At 42.0% G+C, this 15,725-nt stretch overlaps 1 protein-coding gene across 1 annotated transcript in view; it reads right to left on the bottom strand.

Annotated features, from left to right (window-relative positions):
* Nucleotides 1-15,725, bottom strand: part of T265_04873 (hypothetical protein) — a gene marked incomplete at both ends in the record, with an annotated part of 37,085 nt that overhangs the window by 13,458 nt on the left and 7,902 nt on the right. Inside the window, one exon of the mRNA XM_009169727.1 lies at nucleotides 14,747-14,889. Within this exon, the coding sequence (XP_009167991.1) occupies nucleotides 14,747-14,889 (143 nt within the window). The remainder of the gene's footprint in view (nucleotides 1-14,746; nucleotides 14,890-15,725) is intronic.

Here is a 15,725-nt window from a genome sequence, read left to right as displayed (position 1 = left end):
TCCACAATATATATATATATATATATATATATATGCATACATATGATGAGAAGATGCGACATATGCACCTAATGCCATCAAAATGCTGCATTTCTATAGAAACTCATACAGTTGTGTTGGATCGAGTGAAATTTGACCTCATATAAAAATGCGACTTGTTAAAGGGCGGAATATGACAAACTCGAGTGCAGTAGTCTTTCTCAAGTAGTCTGAGGGGGAAAACTAGAAGAGATTGAGTAGGGAGGATACATGTAAGAAAAACCAACGTCAACGGATAAGACAAAAAGGGCCAGTGGACTTCATTAGTCCAGTTGCACAGAAGGATATCGATTGGGATTTATCAAAAAGGTAAGATACCCGAAAGCAACCCAGGACGCTTGGAACCAATTGAGACCATAAAACTCCACCAAAACCTCAATAGGAAAACCGGCAAACATCCAGGTTAATCAAGCATTCAATCGATTCAGCATCAGCCTGGATCGATTAGAGTAAAATTCAAGTAGCTTGGGGTCCCTTGTAAGTGTTGAACTCGCACTTACTCACTTGTTCGCAATAAACCTATTTCGTTTCTTATCGGTGAGCATTTTTCCGGCACTAGGCATTGGAGCGGGAACAACAGTCAGACATAACCGGTTTCAAGGGACCAGTTGAGGTTATCGGACACAATAGTGCTCGAGTAGTTCATACGAGCGTTCTACGGAGTAAGAATCATCAGCACTGGTTGGCGAGGATTAATTAGAAGCTTTATAACTTCGCTCACCTTAAGTGAGTTAAGAACTGAAAACGTCATTACATGTGGAGATATCAGGATGAAGGAGATGATATCCTAATAATGATACTGGTTCATCACATCCATCCTATAGACTCGTGTTCTGAAAGAAAAATAATTTCAACTAGCCACAACTAGCACATTTAGGCTGAAAGATAATCTCTTACAGGGGAAGATCAGGTATGTACAAGTTGAGGAAAAGAAGGAAAATAGCACTTCAGTCTAGAGAGAAGGTCGTTGGAGGAAGTAAAGTGAGTTATGTTGGTAAAATAGTCCTGAAACAAATTCACCAGGTATAGCTCGCCGTCTTTTATTCTTATTTTGTCAGAGCAAAGGCTCCTCATCATAAATGCAAAGACCTTATTGCAATCACGGAAAGGCAAATATAAGCCGTCGGTCGTTTTTCCAACTATTTTAGCAACCAAATATACCAAGTGCATACTATATACTAGATACTGGAACAAGGGGTAAAACGGTACTCGGAATAACCGAACCGGTCCTACATGTCTTGACGAAGGGTTCGATAATCTCAATGAACATACACTGCGGTCAGATATCCAGACTCATGGGGAAGTTCAAAGTGCTGACAAGACCAAGCATCAAGAGATAGAAGTCATCACATTTGTAGGGTGCCCGGAGTAATTACCAAGAGAGTTATCTCAATTGATCTAAACCGCTTCGGCAGTAGACTTGTTAAGCACCGATCGACCGATTACTAACGTACCCAGTGCGGCATGTGAATTCCCGAAGGGGGCCGATGGCGATTACCCCAAAATGGTAGTTTACATACCAAAAGTAGGGCAACGCTGCTTAACGAGCAAATTTCATACGAAACACGTGCCTATTACATACATGCATTGATGCTCTATATTACTCAAGATGAAACAAAAGTTTCCACCTTTAATTACGAAAGCTGCTCACATACAACCGGGAACAGAAAGGAGACTTTATTGTTTCGGGAAATAAAGTGTGCAATACTCTTGGTCATCCTTCTCATGAAAAAAACAGATCTGTCGAAAAATCGTTCTTTGATGAGGGAGCGTTGTGTCTTCAGAATCATTGCATGCATACACGAGAAATTCAATGAATATTAAAGTTCGTTCTGACATTACTGCAAGGATTTTGCATGTGCCTACCTCACCGCTCACATCAGTTTGCGAAAAGTATACCCTACTATAAAACTGCGGTCACTGTGTCTGCAGCTATAAACTTCACAATTTGTGTTTTCTCGAGCGCTGTACGTCGACAAAGCAGGGCCTTGTTGGTTTGTTAGTCTGTTTTCTAAAGCCTGGGTTCAGTGATTTGACAGCAATGTACTGGTCGATTCTTGGTAGTCACAGCTTATCATTCTCACACAACCACGTGAAAGGGAATAGAAGGCTTTCAAGCGGAACGATAACCGGCGTTGGAATGTCATCCATAGTACTTCTGGTGAGACATTCTGGCTCAGACGGTTGGGAGGCTGCAAACCAGCTCTCAACAAGGTCACGTTGTCCTGTTACTGTTAGTTAATCCAGTCGCATTCCACGAGTTGCGGTTTTTATTCTTGCGAGTGGAAAAGATGGCAGTTGCTCGTTTGTGATCAAACACGAGCAACATAGCTTATTTTCAGTTATGTATCTTACTTGTAACTTTAAGGCACCTAGTAAAACCAAGCAGACTGCTGACATCATAAAAAGCTTAGAGATTCTTCAGACAGGATGGCGGCCTGGTAGACTTTTATTGCAATAAAGACCTAGGCACGCTGAGGAGAGGTCTCAAAGAGTAACAGTCGGAGGGAGATTTCCGAATAAAATAATGATACAACGGTTTTGAGTACAATTGCAGCAGTCTTTCTGCGATGTAGCACAATATAGCAGCACTCCCACAAGCCCCATAGGTGCCACTAGTTGTGTACATCGCAAGGATCATATTCTGTCACGTTCTCATCCAACCTGTTGATTATTCATTTGCTAACGTCATCACTTCCCCGTATATGCACTCTGTACGTCCTCCATAAGTAAGCCACCACAGATTCATGTGAATCAACATGGCGCTCGTTTATGCTCAACTGAATAATTGCGCGAATCAGTAAAAGCTCGAAGTCTGTAGCAGGGATTTGACATATTCATTCGACTCTGAGTAACTTGCATTGCCTGTGTAGCAAAGTTGTGATGAATGACCTTGATTCCCCACACAAAACGCCAATAAGCTGGCACATATCTCCCTGTCAAGTGCACGATTATGTTAATATGGTGCCACCTAGTTTCATCGCACCTAAACGGAATTTGGCACCAATGTTTCTTTTTTCAGCGTGGCTAGATTTGCGTGATTCGGCGTTGACTTATTCCTCCAGTGATGGCTTCTCAAACAAAAGACTCATGGTAAAATTGTTCTCCGAGCAGATTGTTTACTGCTGATGGTTTTTTTCACTTCCGACATTCTTGTCAAGGAATATGTTCAACACGATTGCATTCCGAAGAGATCTCAATCTATCATATAACAACGTGATTCAGCACGATCTCGAATGAAGTGTGAGGTTACGAGACTGCCATCAAACTTATAATCTGCAAGGATCAAAAAGTCTGTCGCTATTGTATCTCCCTCGAATTTTAGTATAAAAAAAATCAAATTCAGTGGCAAGAAATTTTGTTGTTTGCTTTGAATTAAAGTCAGTCAGAACTTAAAGTAACTACCGCAGAATTTTGCGTCATTTCACAGAGTAGTGATCACAAAGAAAACTTCTCAAGGTGAAGCTGCATAGTGATTCAACTGTGTCCTGTTACGCACCATCTATACTGAGCTCGGCTCTTTTTTCGCAAAGCAAATCTTTCCTGACCCTTCTGTGAACCATTTGGGTATTTGAGATTAAATCCTCGTTTTACAGAATGGGTCTGGATGCCGAGTGGAAAGGATGAAAAACTAACATTTGGGCGACTCAAATTCGAACACCTCATGGGCACCCTCAGGCTAGTTGTCGGCATCTGCGTTGAAATTTCGTATACTTGCTGTTTTGAAAGAAATGCTGTTTTCTTTCCACATTCACCCGGTCAGTCTAGAAGATCACAAGAGTCACAAGGAAGACATCAATTCGCTCTTCGATTCCTCGTAACCTCCCCCTTAAAAATTGCCCTGTGCTAGACCAAAGAAAACGGAACTGATTTTCCAAGTTTCTAACCAGCTCACTTTGCCTGCCCCGCTTCAGCCTGAAACCACCCTCAAAATTCACTGCATTTTGATTAACGAACCAGTTATCTTTCGGGTTACAATAGAAAAAAGATCGCATTTATACGTATCTGTGGCGTTACCGAGATTCTAGAAGACAACGAAATTGAAACCCAAGCATGTGGATTTTCAATGTCATCAGAGTCTTCCACAGGCAACAAAACATTTTCCCACAATAGATGCTTTAATCTGGCCACAACTGGATTGCTGATCCAGAGATAACTCCTTTGTCACCAAAAGAAAAACACTTACAGCTCTTTATACCTTTAAGGAACAGGACCAATGTTGACAAATTAAGGTCGGCTAACTAGTAGTACATCATTCGGACTACTTCTCTCACAGATTTCCAAGAGTAGGGACAGTGAGCAAAAAAGGCAATTGGCGCATGATGCCCACCATCACTTTTGAAACCGAGCAGTGTTATTTCAGGAGATAATCGCTCCAGCGTACTTAGGCAGTTTTTAATCAGCGCCTGATCGGTGTAGAATTATTTAGTTCCGTGGTGCAGTGTAGTTACACAGTGCCAATCATTTGGCGCAACCGCAATAAATTGCCTGTTGGTGAGAAAACCCAAACGTGTGCTTTTAGAGTAACCGACTTTTGTGCGCAGCTAACCATGTGCACTAGAACAATCTGTTGAAGTCTGGAAGGAATTGGAGGGCTCTTGTTTCTGTGGCGGCCAGCATACGTTATCTGTTCTGACTACGCCCACCCCCACCAGCTTTACTGCGAACGATTCGTTTTGCAGAGACAGTTTGTTCCCCATGCATCACCAGTAAATTCAGGGTTCCGAGTATTTCACTTATTGCTGATTAAGAAGAGTTATTGTTCATTGGCGCTATCAGTATGTTGACACCACAATAGAGGGCAGATGCCCAAGGAACATCGGTTTGAAACAATCACCTGATCAAGTTTGACTGCAGAGACAAGAAGGATAAATTGCATGCACTTCAGGATCACTGGCTGTCTAGTGGTTACGTGACAAATTAGTAAAAATATCACGTTCTAGGTTTATATTTGTATGACAAATGCATTCAGACGTCTATTATGTGGCGTTTTCGAGATGACTGATGAGGTTTGGTGTTGTCCTAAACAACTTGAAGACCATTAGCTGACTCATCATTCTGACTCTGTGACTAATATGAAGCCAGTACTGAACTAGCGCTTGGTGGCTTATGTGAAAAACTATTATCATGCACACTTATTCATGCCCAGTACCGAGTAGACTGTATGGCGGTACAATGGAAGTGGTGTTTCGCACCAGTGAGTCTCTAAAATGATCCCAGGTTTCCAGAAACAGGATACTTCCCAAGTTCACAGCTTAAGACAACCAAGCGTTCTGACTACAGATAGCTTGAGTAAATGTTAATTGGCCATACAGAAGTCCCACAGGCTTAGTTGATGGCTTCGGAATTAAAAACCATTTGTTAAGCAGTTACCACCACCTATAGTATAAGCTTAGTAGGCGCACCAACCTTGTCAGATCAACAGCACATCAAACGAATCAGTACATACAACCAACCGTTTGTGTATTTTCTCGTTCTTTTGTGCCGCACATGATTCTCATCCGAGTGTAGAGTAAACTATACAGTGACAAACAGTGCTCATATTTTTGCGCACATCAATAAGTTACAAGAATGTTTTCTAACAAATCTTTGACACGTCAAATAGACTTGGAAACAGTCAAAAAATAAGGGAAGAAACTATTTTTAATTATTCTAGAAGACATTGATTTCTGGTGGGTTACACTAATAGCAGTTTAGTTGTAGATTGAACTGACTGGGAGGCTATCCAAAAGTCAAATGTGGATATCCCCCGCTTTGCATAGTACAACCATTATTCGGAAAGATTTTGGATTTTTTGAAGGTGCAGCTACTTAAATTCATGGCATCTCACTGCTTGTGATTTCTCCAGGGACAGACAACCTCTTAGAAGAGTGTAGGTTTGTTTGCTTTATCTAGAACATATACAAAACTGGACAAAGGTTTTATTGCTCAGATTTGAAGGGCGTTCTATCCATGGAATCGTGCAATTGAAAAAGGCACCACGGGATTATTTAGGTGAATTTATTTTTCTACTAACTTGAGCTGCACCTCATGACAGACAGTAAGGAGAGATGCCGGGGGGAAATGTACTTGCATGTAAATGTTTCACCGGATTGAAGGGTTTTGTATGGTAACTAGGAAGTTCACTCTTGAGAATGATTACTGGAATCTCATTTTACGTTAAATCCTGTATGTTATAGAAAAACTGCATGAGTTCCCTGTTTCAGAAACACTAAAGTTTCCTAGCGGATTATGCAATCCATAGGCTCTCTTACGATTCCAAAACTGTGACGTCTGATACCACTCCCAGCTCCACTTGCTATCCGTTACCCGTATAAGTATAAACTGTTCGCTGTAGTCATTGTCTGGATATCTTTTGATCTTTCGAACCAGAGGTCTGAACAACAGCGGCGTTTGTATTGACAGTCAGATATGCTTACCTGGCCTTTTGTATATAAAAATGGCAGATCAATATTATATATCACATTTTTATAATTCCTGAAGCTCTGTGTTTGAGTTTTATTTTCCAAATGGAGCTGGTAACTGGTGATATATTAATCTATCAGTTTTGTCGATGCGCGCTAAGCCTACAGAAACTGAATGGAACGGTGTTTTCGTGAGCACGCTGAACACCACTCACATACATCAACACAAGATCGAATAAGACTTAGACTATGGTGCAAAGGGTCAGTGAGAGGACATCAAACACAGAGTTGAACTAATATGGAACATAAATCGCGTTATATCTCACATTGTTTTGCCTAATTAACAACATTTCATTTACATAAACGAAACTGCTCACATAGTTGCTGAAAACTCTTTGACAGCCCATGACCGTTTCGACCTTCAGGGGGCTCATCAGGTAGGCGCAGTCCAAGAGTTCCCGTCAACTTTATGATCAACTTGAACCCGAATTGCATGAAATTCAACAAATACACCTGTTTGCATATCAATTTGGTTTTCATTGGAAATTCACCTGAATCTTTCGTTTGTGATATTCTTCAACTGCCATACCTCGAACATCGTACCAACTGAAACATAAAACTGTCCTTGTGCAGCACATTTAGTTTAGGAACTTCATAAATAAAAGATTCAGACGAGTCTTCCGTGAAAAGCGAACTGATATGCGAGTGGGTGTATTGGTAGAAAACATTTCATTTACATAAACGAAACTGCTCACATAGTTGCTGAAAACTCTTTGACAGCCCATGACCGTTTCGACCTTCAGGGGGCTCATCAGGGTAGGCGCATCCAAGAGTTCCCGTCAACTTTATGATCAACTTGAACCCGAATTGCATGAAATTCAACAAATACACCTGTTTGCATATCAATTTGGTTTTCATTGGAAATTCACCTGAATCTTTCGTTTGTGATATTCTTCAACTGCCATACCTCGAACATCGTACCAACTGAAACATAAAACTGTCCTTGTGCAGCACATTTAGTTTAGGAACTTCATAAATAAAAGATTCAGACGAGTCTTCCGTGAAAAGCGAACTGATATGCGAGTGGGTGTATTGGTAGAAAAGTCTGTTGGCCTTTTGCCAATAATGAGCCGTTATTAACCAAACATATATTGATTATTTTTATGTGAACAAGAAATTACTCCACTTTAGGGGTGGAATGGTGACTGTCCACAATCCAGAAATGTCTGCGAAATCTACTTTAATGTTCTACCACCTTCACTTTGGTCGTCATGAACTGGCGATCTAGCATAGTTCTTCCTTCGCGGAAAGACTCAGGGGTGGAATGGCGACTGTCCACAATTCAGAAATGTCTGCAACATCTACTTCAATGTTCTACCACCTTCACTTTGGTTGTCATGAACTGGCGACCTAGCATAGTTCTTCCTTCGCGGAAAGACTATCCTCAGGAGCGATCACTTTACAGAGTAGACCACTTTTGATCCGTTTCTCGGCTTGATATCTGCCGAGAGAGGGAAAGAGAGAACCGTACCTGTATTCGACTCTGGAGCTTATCCTCGACGTAAACTCACTCGCCTATCCCAGCAAGCGACAGTCCAGATATGTTAAGCAATCTATTACCCAGTGGGTCATGTGTAAACTTCAGGTACAAAATGTACTGCCGTGTGAGCCATTTGAGTGAATCGTGACAGTAAAATAACGAGGAACGTTTAATTTTTGAGAAGACAGGAAAAAGCAACCAATGATTAAAGAGAGCAACTACATATTTGTATGGTGAACAATGAGTAAAACAAATTTATTGCGGCTGTTCTCAGCTTAAGAGAGATAAACTCCGTGAAAACTATTGAAAACAACATATACTGTCGTTAAGGTATAGAGCGTTGAGCATGGTATGGCGGCTGAGTGGACACACGATATGATCGACTACGCCTAGCCGACACCATTTTATTAGGGAGTGTATTATACTGCTGAACAACTGTGGTTCTAATTAGTACACAACTTAGGACTAAATGCTGCACAGATCAGTCTCGTACGGAACCTAGAGAGAATGCACAAATCTTTCTTTTTGGGTTACTGGTTTGAAATAGACTTTGGTACCACCAATTCACACCGACTGATGGTCCCCAAGATCGCTCGCTGGCTCTCTTAAACGACTGAAGAATAGCTTTATCACTGCTGTGCGGCGGCAGAAATCGAGAGTGATTATCGTTGTTTGGACTGAGCTTTTGGGTTTTGATCAAAATTGCCAGCTCAAATGGAACCAACCCATACTGAGTTTTGGTCCAGTTTGGAACCATCAACAGGGAAAAATTCACAAATCTGTGTGGCAACTTGAACTCCAACACTCGCTTGGTTACGCGTAGCTGGTCACCACTCGGACAAGATTAAGCGTTACTCGTAAATTTTGTCACGAAGTTGACATTGCAGGATTTGATTGACCATTCGAGTGACTTTTCAAAATACACATATGAACTTTGGACGTCTTGCGTTTTGAGTAGGGGGAGATTCCGAGGTTATTTGGAATGGTTAAACATCCATTTTGAACACCAGCACATATGCACGGGCCGAGAAAGTCTGCTTTGGACAGCCAGACGAATGCTGGGAAGAATGACCATAGATGGCTTCACTTGGTGCTATAAGTCGTAGAGTGCTACTGGTGGTGCTAGTGAACACCACTTATGGAGGTAAAAAAACTATAAATCACGTGAGCAGTCAGATAGATTTACTCAGGCAAAACGTCACAGTTCAAGTGTCTGAACTACTAGTTGGAAGAATGTAGGTTAGAAACTCCTCTGATCTCAGCGATACGCGTACTGCTGGCGATTCCCAATAGGGATGAAACAGCCGCGCAGAGCTTCTCGACTTTTCAGTATAGACTAGTTTTATTGACAAGACAAAATCTCAATTGGAAATGACCAATTCTCCTCGCATTTGCATAAAAATCTACAGGGCCTAACGCGGGATCAAGGGTGCCAAAATAACAGTGATGGGTTTTGACCAAGATGGAGTTCACTCTTAAATGTCAGAGCAAACCTCAGTTGTTTAGTCATAAAACAAACATACTGCACAACCCGAACCAGTTGAGGAGTGTATCGTTTCTTGAGTGGCAGGAAAAGAGATTTCCAAAGAATCCTAACTTAGGGCGTTTCTTAATAAAAAAAGATGTTACATATTAGACCAGTTACCGGCCAAAGTGACTGCTCGCTATTGTACAGCCCAAGATACGCTCCTCGTGGGTCACTCATGCTCGAGTCATTCAGTTTTTACAATACCATCAGGTATTACGAAGACTAACTGATGTAGTTGCAATTACAGCAAACTGTAACAAGGAACAGTTATTTCTCACGTCGTATCGTTATTTTTAGCACCTGCTGTTAGCAATAGTGGTTAAGTTTCCACGAGCGCGGAACAGTTATTTCTCACGTTATTTTTAGCACCTGCTTTTAGCAATAGTGGTTAAGTTTCCACGAGCGTTCTGAATCTCTCTCACTAGCTGAATGCCAACCCGCATCCCACTGGTGAGTCACTCCGATAAACGGCGAAGCAAGCACAACGAAATTCCCCAGTTTAGCGAATGAAAAGCAGCCAGGGTCAGATATGTCTGGCAGTCTACGTAGCTAAAATGTTATGCTTTGCGGAATAGGTTCGGCCACTGACGCATGTCGTGCAGTCTGCTCCTTTGTGCCTATCCGAAATCCAGGTAAATTAAGAGAGACGGACACGTCTATCGACCACTTGTCTGGTGTTTTTGGCGTAGCTGTCGGCTTTTAACTGCTTCCCAGGGAACCGTGCACGAAGCTGCGCAAAAAACTATAGAGTTTGAATTATCAGAATTTAGCAGTTATGCATTCATTCAGCACTCCAGCAACCAGCAAACCTGTTGGCACCCAACAAGGAGTCGATCTCTTTTGACTATACGCCTATGGCTTTAGGCCAAGTAGCTTTACCATATGCTGCGCGCCGTATAACAATAAATATTGATTCCTGTGCTGACCTCCACCTAAATGGAAAGTCGCCTGAACGTTTGTGGTATAACTGAAAACGTCTACCCAATGCTGTCCTACAAATCATTATAATTGTCCTAAAATGTACGACTATTCGAACTGTTGTGGACCACTTAGCGACTGGGGAGAGCGCCTCTAAAAACAAGTCCTAGATGGAACTCAGCTCCAGACTAAAGGTCATTTACCAAACCACTGTTGGCCAATGATCAGCGTTGTATGCCAGCCGCCCAGCATATAGTACAAGCCATGTTGGAGAAATGAAAAGTAGTTGGTGAATAGCTTCAAACAAATTTCACCTTAGAAACGCGTTTCTGATAGGTACAGAGGAAAACAGGAGAACATATTGTTACAATAGAAGGTCGGTTGCAGATCTATGCACATGCCCCCCTGAAAAGCTTGTAACTGCGTCCTTCCTATGCACCACACACTGCCTTATCGTTGCAGTAAACACAAGATTTTATCACTACACCTGCCATCAGTCTAGCGCTAAGTTGTTGTTACTGGATAAGGCATGCAGGTCTGACTTAGACTATAACCGAAAAATAATCATGGTAGCTACTTGAAGCCAACATAAAACGAATACTGTGTAGTTTCGCATAAACCAACTTTACTACTCATTAGGTTGCTGGAAGCTCACTACCGGTTTATGCTTTCATGCAGTCTGTCAGATAGGCAACGTCCCAGAGTTTCCGCAAATTTATTGTTCTAGTTGAACCCAAATTGCCTGAAATCCAACTGATACATTCATTAAGGTTCAAGGTGGGTTTTCCGTCAAGACCAAATTGGCAAGTATATGAGTGCATTAGTTGAACTATGTAGCCTTCTTCCATCCAAAAAAACAACAGGATTTGGCAGCTACTTTGCATTATTGAGAATATGATACCTATTGTTACATTTCGGTGAATGACTAGGTGACTGTGGGACAGGAGAAGCACCACAAAAAAGCTTATGCATGCACGGCACTCCTTCCGTTACCCTATAGCGTAACCCAGTACAAAAACGCTAAACAGTTTGAATAAGGCTTCGTAAGAAGTGGAGAGGTGTTTGAAGTTTTATTTGTGAATTTTGTCAAATGTAAGTGATACTGTAAAGTCCAAGAGCACCATATCACTGCTCCGTCCTTATTGAGAGCTACCGCATTTCACGAGTTCTCTGTCTTTAAGACTAGCATTCCTGGAACGAATAGTTCTGGATGCACATAGCAATTCTGCCTTTGCGTCTGCAAAAATTGGCAGCATTGAGACACCACAACGAAGGCCGGAAACAGTTTCTAGATTTACGCAAATCAGTCACAACATTTGGGTGAGCTTTAACACCTATTGTGTAGATGTGACTAGTGTTGAGACCAATGTCACAAAAGGATGTGTGACGTTCTTTGATGCAAAAGAGTACCTGGTGCATAATTGACGCGGGAAGCTGTTTGACAACCCCTTGGAGGGGTGTTACTCCACTTACCCAAACCAACTTTAGCGAAGCTCTCCCAGGGTTAACTCCACTCATATGTTTGACCTTTATTGATTACTTTGGAGGTTCAATAGCAGTGCTAGACTCACATAACCCGGCGGCTACTATGTGCACATCAATCGTGGGCCCAATTCGGTCACGTGGCCATTGGTCATCTATAAAGAGCCACAATGCAAACTGACATTTCCTCTGGGGCGCACGCCTTGATTCTGGTCGCGCCCTAGTGCAAGCGCTCCTGAAAATTCGCCATCCTTCAGGCCGTCGCAAGTCAGTAGGTAGCACACCAATCCACTATTCTCAGAAAACTACTAGTGCTCCGCTGTATCCATCTGAGTTAGCTTAACTCCTTTCTGCAGTAAACCAAAACTGTACTGGTTAGGACAACATGAATGAAATATGATAAAAATGGCGGCTTTCAAACCTGCATATTCAACTTCCTCGCTACAATCAAATGACAACTAAATTATGATCATCAGCCCTGATTAATGCAAAGCAATGCATACCAGCAGGTAACTAGTACGATGGTGCACACAAATCCCTCGAACGCCAAAGACTAGAGAGTCTATGAGAAGACATTGTTCTTGGTGGACAATGAAAACTCACGAGATGGGTGAGGCCTTGGCTACCGAAAACAGTTGTATTACAACACTTAGTTTGACTGACTAACCAAAAGCAATGGTCAGTGAAACGATAATTAAAAAAGACGGCTCATCAGCTTATTGGCAAAAACGCCGATTGGAAAGATAAGCCGAACACTTCGAAGAACAATTTAGTTGGCCACCTGCAATACACTCGTTGGAGAGAGTGCATGCAGGTGGAAGGAATGTGAGCCTTCTTTGCCTGTCAGAGGAAGAAAATAAAGTACAAAATACCCCTAATGAAACGTAAGAAGCCGGTTACTCCTAGGTTGAGCATTTGAAAAAATCTTACTGGTGCTATGCAAAGTGGGAAGTGTCTGCAGAAAGGGTTCACCAACAGTCCATTCAGTCTTCAAAAAGGATACGCAAACAGTGTGAAAATCCCTGTGGCTTTGTTCTAGCAGCGTCGAAGATGCTAACCAGTCTTATCCTTATCTGAACACAGAGACCAGCAAATCAATGAAAACCTAGCCGTCAACCAACACTCCTGAAATCATGCCTCAGTTTTACGAGCCGCTACTTCTGACACGTAGCTATCCACGAGACCGTGGCAGGCATAAAAATTGTGCAACGTGTACGCGGTTTCCACAGTTGGAAGTGATGATGATAACGATGACTGGTTAAGGCAAGCACTTGAAAACTCATATTCACCTGTATAATCGCATTTTATCTGTTAGGTTCTACTTTCCGCTAAACTGAGAGCAATGCACTGAGGGCGTTTACGCCGCTCATCCTATTGCGTCCGAAATATACCACTCATAGTCTCTACGAAAACTTGCTCGAAGGTGAAAGCCATAGTCAGGTAAGTGCTCTAGTGCGTGTGAAACTCAAAGAGTGCTAACGGAGGGGAAGACGGATTCGACTTGGACGTTAGATGAGGCGCTGAAATCGTCTATGTTGTGTTTTCCCGATGTCAATCACTACGGATGGCATACCAGATGTGGAGTGTTGAGAAAGCTGTCACATACAAGACTGTGCCATTCTGAAGAAAAAAGTATGTCCTGCACAGGGATATTTGCGTTCGGAACCTTTAAATCGCAGGAACTTAGACAAGAGTTGACTTTCCCAAGAGTATCTAATATCCTGGTATTTTTTTGTTAGAACGACCTGAATAGAGATTTTACGGGCACTGAAGTCCTCCAGATTCAGAGCTTAAGTCGAGCAATTCGACCACAACTTTCGAGTGGTACTAGAGGCGTCCAAACGAGTGGCCGAACTTTTCAAGGAACATGACTCAACATTGTGGCTTTTGGAAAGACGTGCACCTCGTGAATTTATATAGGTGATAGATGGAAAAACTTGTGGTTTGCAAGGCCATTATTTCCGAGGTTGTATGAGCAGTGACGGTTTAGCAAAAATTTTGCTTCTTCGAAAGAGGCTATTACGGAAGAAACTGAAGTCAGCGTACTTTCGACGGAAGATGACCGCGTCATTCCCGTTAAAATAGACTGTTGTACACCGAAGTCGGTGACGTTTACGATGTTGGTTCACTTGCTTTTCGTCTGGTTGTGGACACCTTGGGTGTTTGTGACAAACTGACGGTCAACATTTGGGATGTTCAATTTTTGGTTTTCCACACCCTACGAAAAATCATTCACTTAAAATAAAAATGGGAAGCGCCACTTTGGAAACTCAAGACATCGAGGATTTTGCACATCCTTCATTCCTACGCATCCGCTCACACGAGTTAATTCCCGTGAAGTCAGGTGAATACGACAAGGCATACTGATACTAGGCCACCAATCATCTTTCATTTTTCTTATTTTCAATGAAGAGTTTCATTCAAGGCTGACAGACGGCACTGAAACGCCAGTGTTATACATCGTCAGTAATGATGATGCTAATGTTGGACTATATGCAAAGGATGAAAGAAAGAACAAAGGAGGAAATGGAAGGAACCAGATTTCACACGAGCCTTTGGACAACATTTGGACAACCCAGACAGAAAATTACTGATCAAGCTATTTTCAGCATCCGTAGTTTGGTTGTGAATGGGACCCTATCATGGATTTAGTAATGAAATACAGTCAAAGAATCCTTAAAAAGGCTATGGGGAGGAAGTGTATACATATGACAAACGTAACTACCAAAATTGAGCCGTTATGTAAAGAGTAAAACAATGCAAACAACGGTTGATGGAATTGTGACAGAAGGGTGAGATATAACCCATGAGTGTGTGAGTAAAGAGTTGACTTACCACCTTGTTCATTAGTCCAAAACACAAAAATATTCATGGTCCCAGCTTCCGTAATTAGTTCGTCTGGGCCGTATAACCAGAGGCTAGTATCATATCCTCGTTCTCTGAGAAGCTTTTGCAAAGCTAGTGTGGGCCCATAGTTCCTGCAATACAAATATAGGGGTAGGAAGAGATGCAGGTAATAAAAAGCATGTATGTCAATGGACAGCAATACACCATTAATTGGCTTGCTGGTTTTCAGTCAAGCATAAGGGTCACTATTCAACCGTTAGTTTTGTTGGAGTAAATCCATTTTCACTTTCCAGTCTCGGGCGGGTGGAACCAACACACTTTGGGAAGCATGATGATGTGGCACTATTCGCAAGATACGAAGAGAAAAATTATTTGCGCAAAAAGTCCGAATCTAAACATACGATTAATGAATTAACTGAAATTTATTGCACACTCGCAGCACGGTAGTAGGGCAGAAGTCTTTACAACATAATAAATAGATCAGGTACTGAACAGTGGTTTATTAGCAGTGATTGTAGCCAGGATAGCCTGATTAGCTGAGAGATACAGTGGAAGATATATAGTAAAGCTTGTTTACAGCTACTGCTGATATAATAGGGAGAAAACAGGTATTCCAGAGGTGTTGGGTCCTTGAAGTGTGTTATAATTTGACATTTCCCACCTAACCGAAACTTATCTCAATTTGTAGTCAGCCTCAATTTTTGGTATCAGAGGAGGAATGGCATAGTTAGTGACGCCGGCATAAGTTCCCTCTTGCTATTGATTATAGGAAAGTGGAAACATGATCGAAATTTGTCGAGATAGCCGAGGCCGTCTGGCCACTTGGTGTCCTCCAACAACAGGCCGGCCACAAACTCAAATCGACCACAATGCCATCAAATATCGATGGCGCCAATCAACAACTGACTGCCGGTCTTTTTGGAACACATTTGTGGATTCTGACCACGCTCTCGTCCGGAGTCGCTTC

The sequence above is a fragment of the Opisthorchis viverrini genome, assembly GCF_000715545.1.
Source record: "Opisthorchis viverrini unplaced genomic scaffold opera_v5_84, whole genome shotgun sequence".
NCBI lineage: Eukaryota > Metazoa > Platyhelminthes > Trematoda > Opisthorchiida > Opisthorchiidae > Opisthorchis > Opisthorchis viverrini.
Note: the sequence above shows the minus strand (reverse complement) of the source record. Positions and strands in the feature narration are given on the sequence as shown.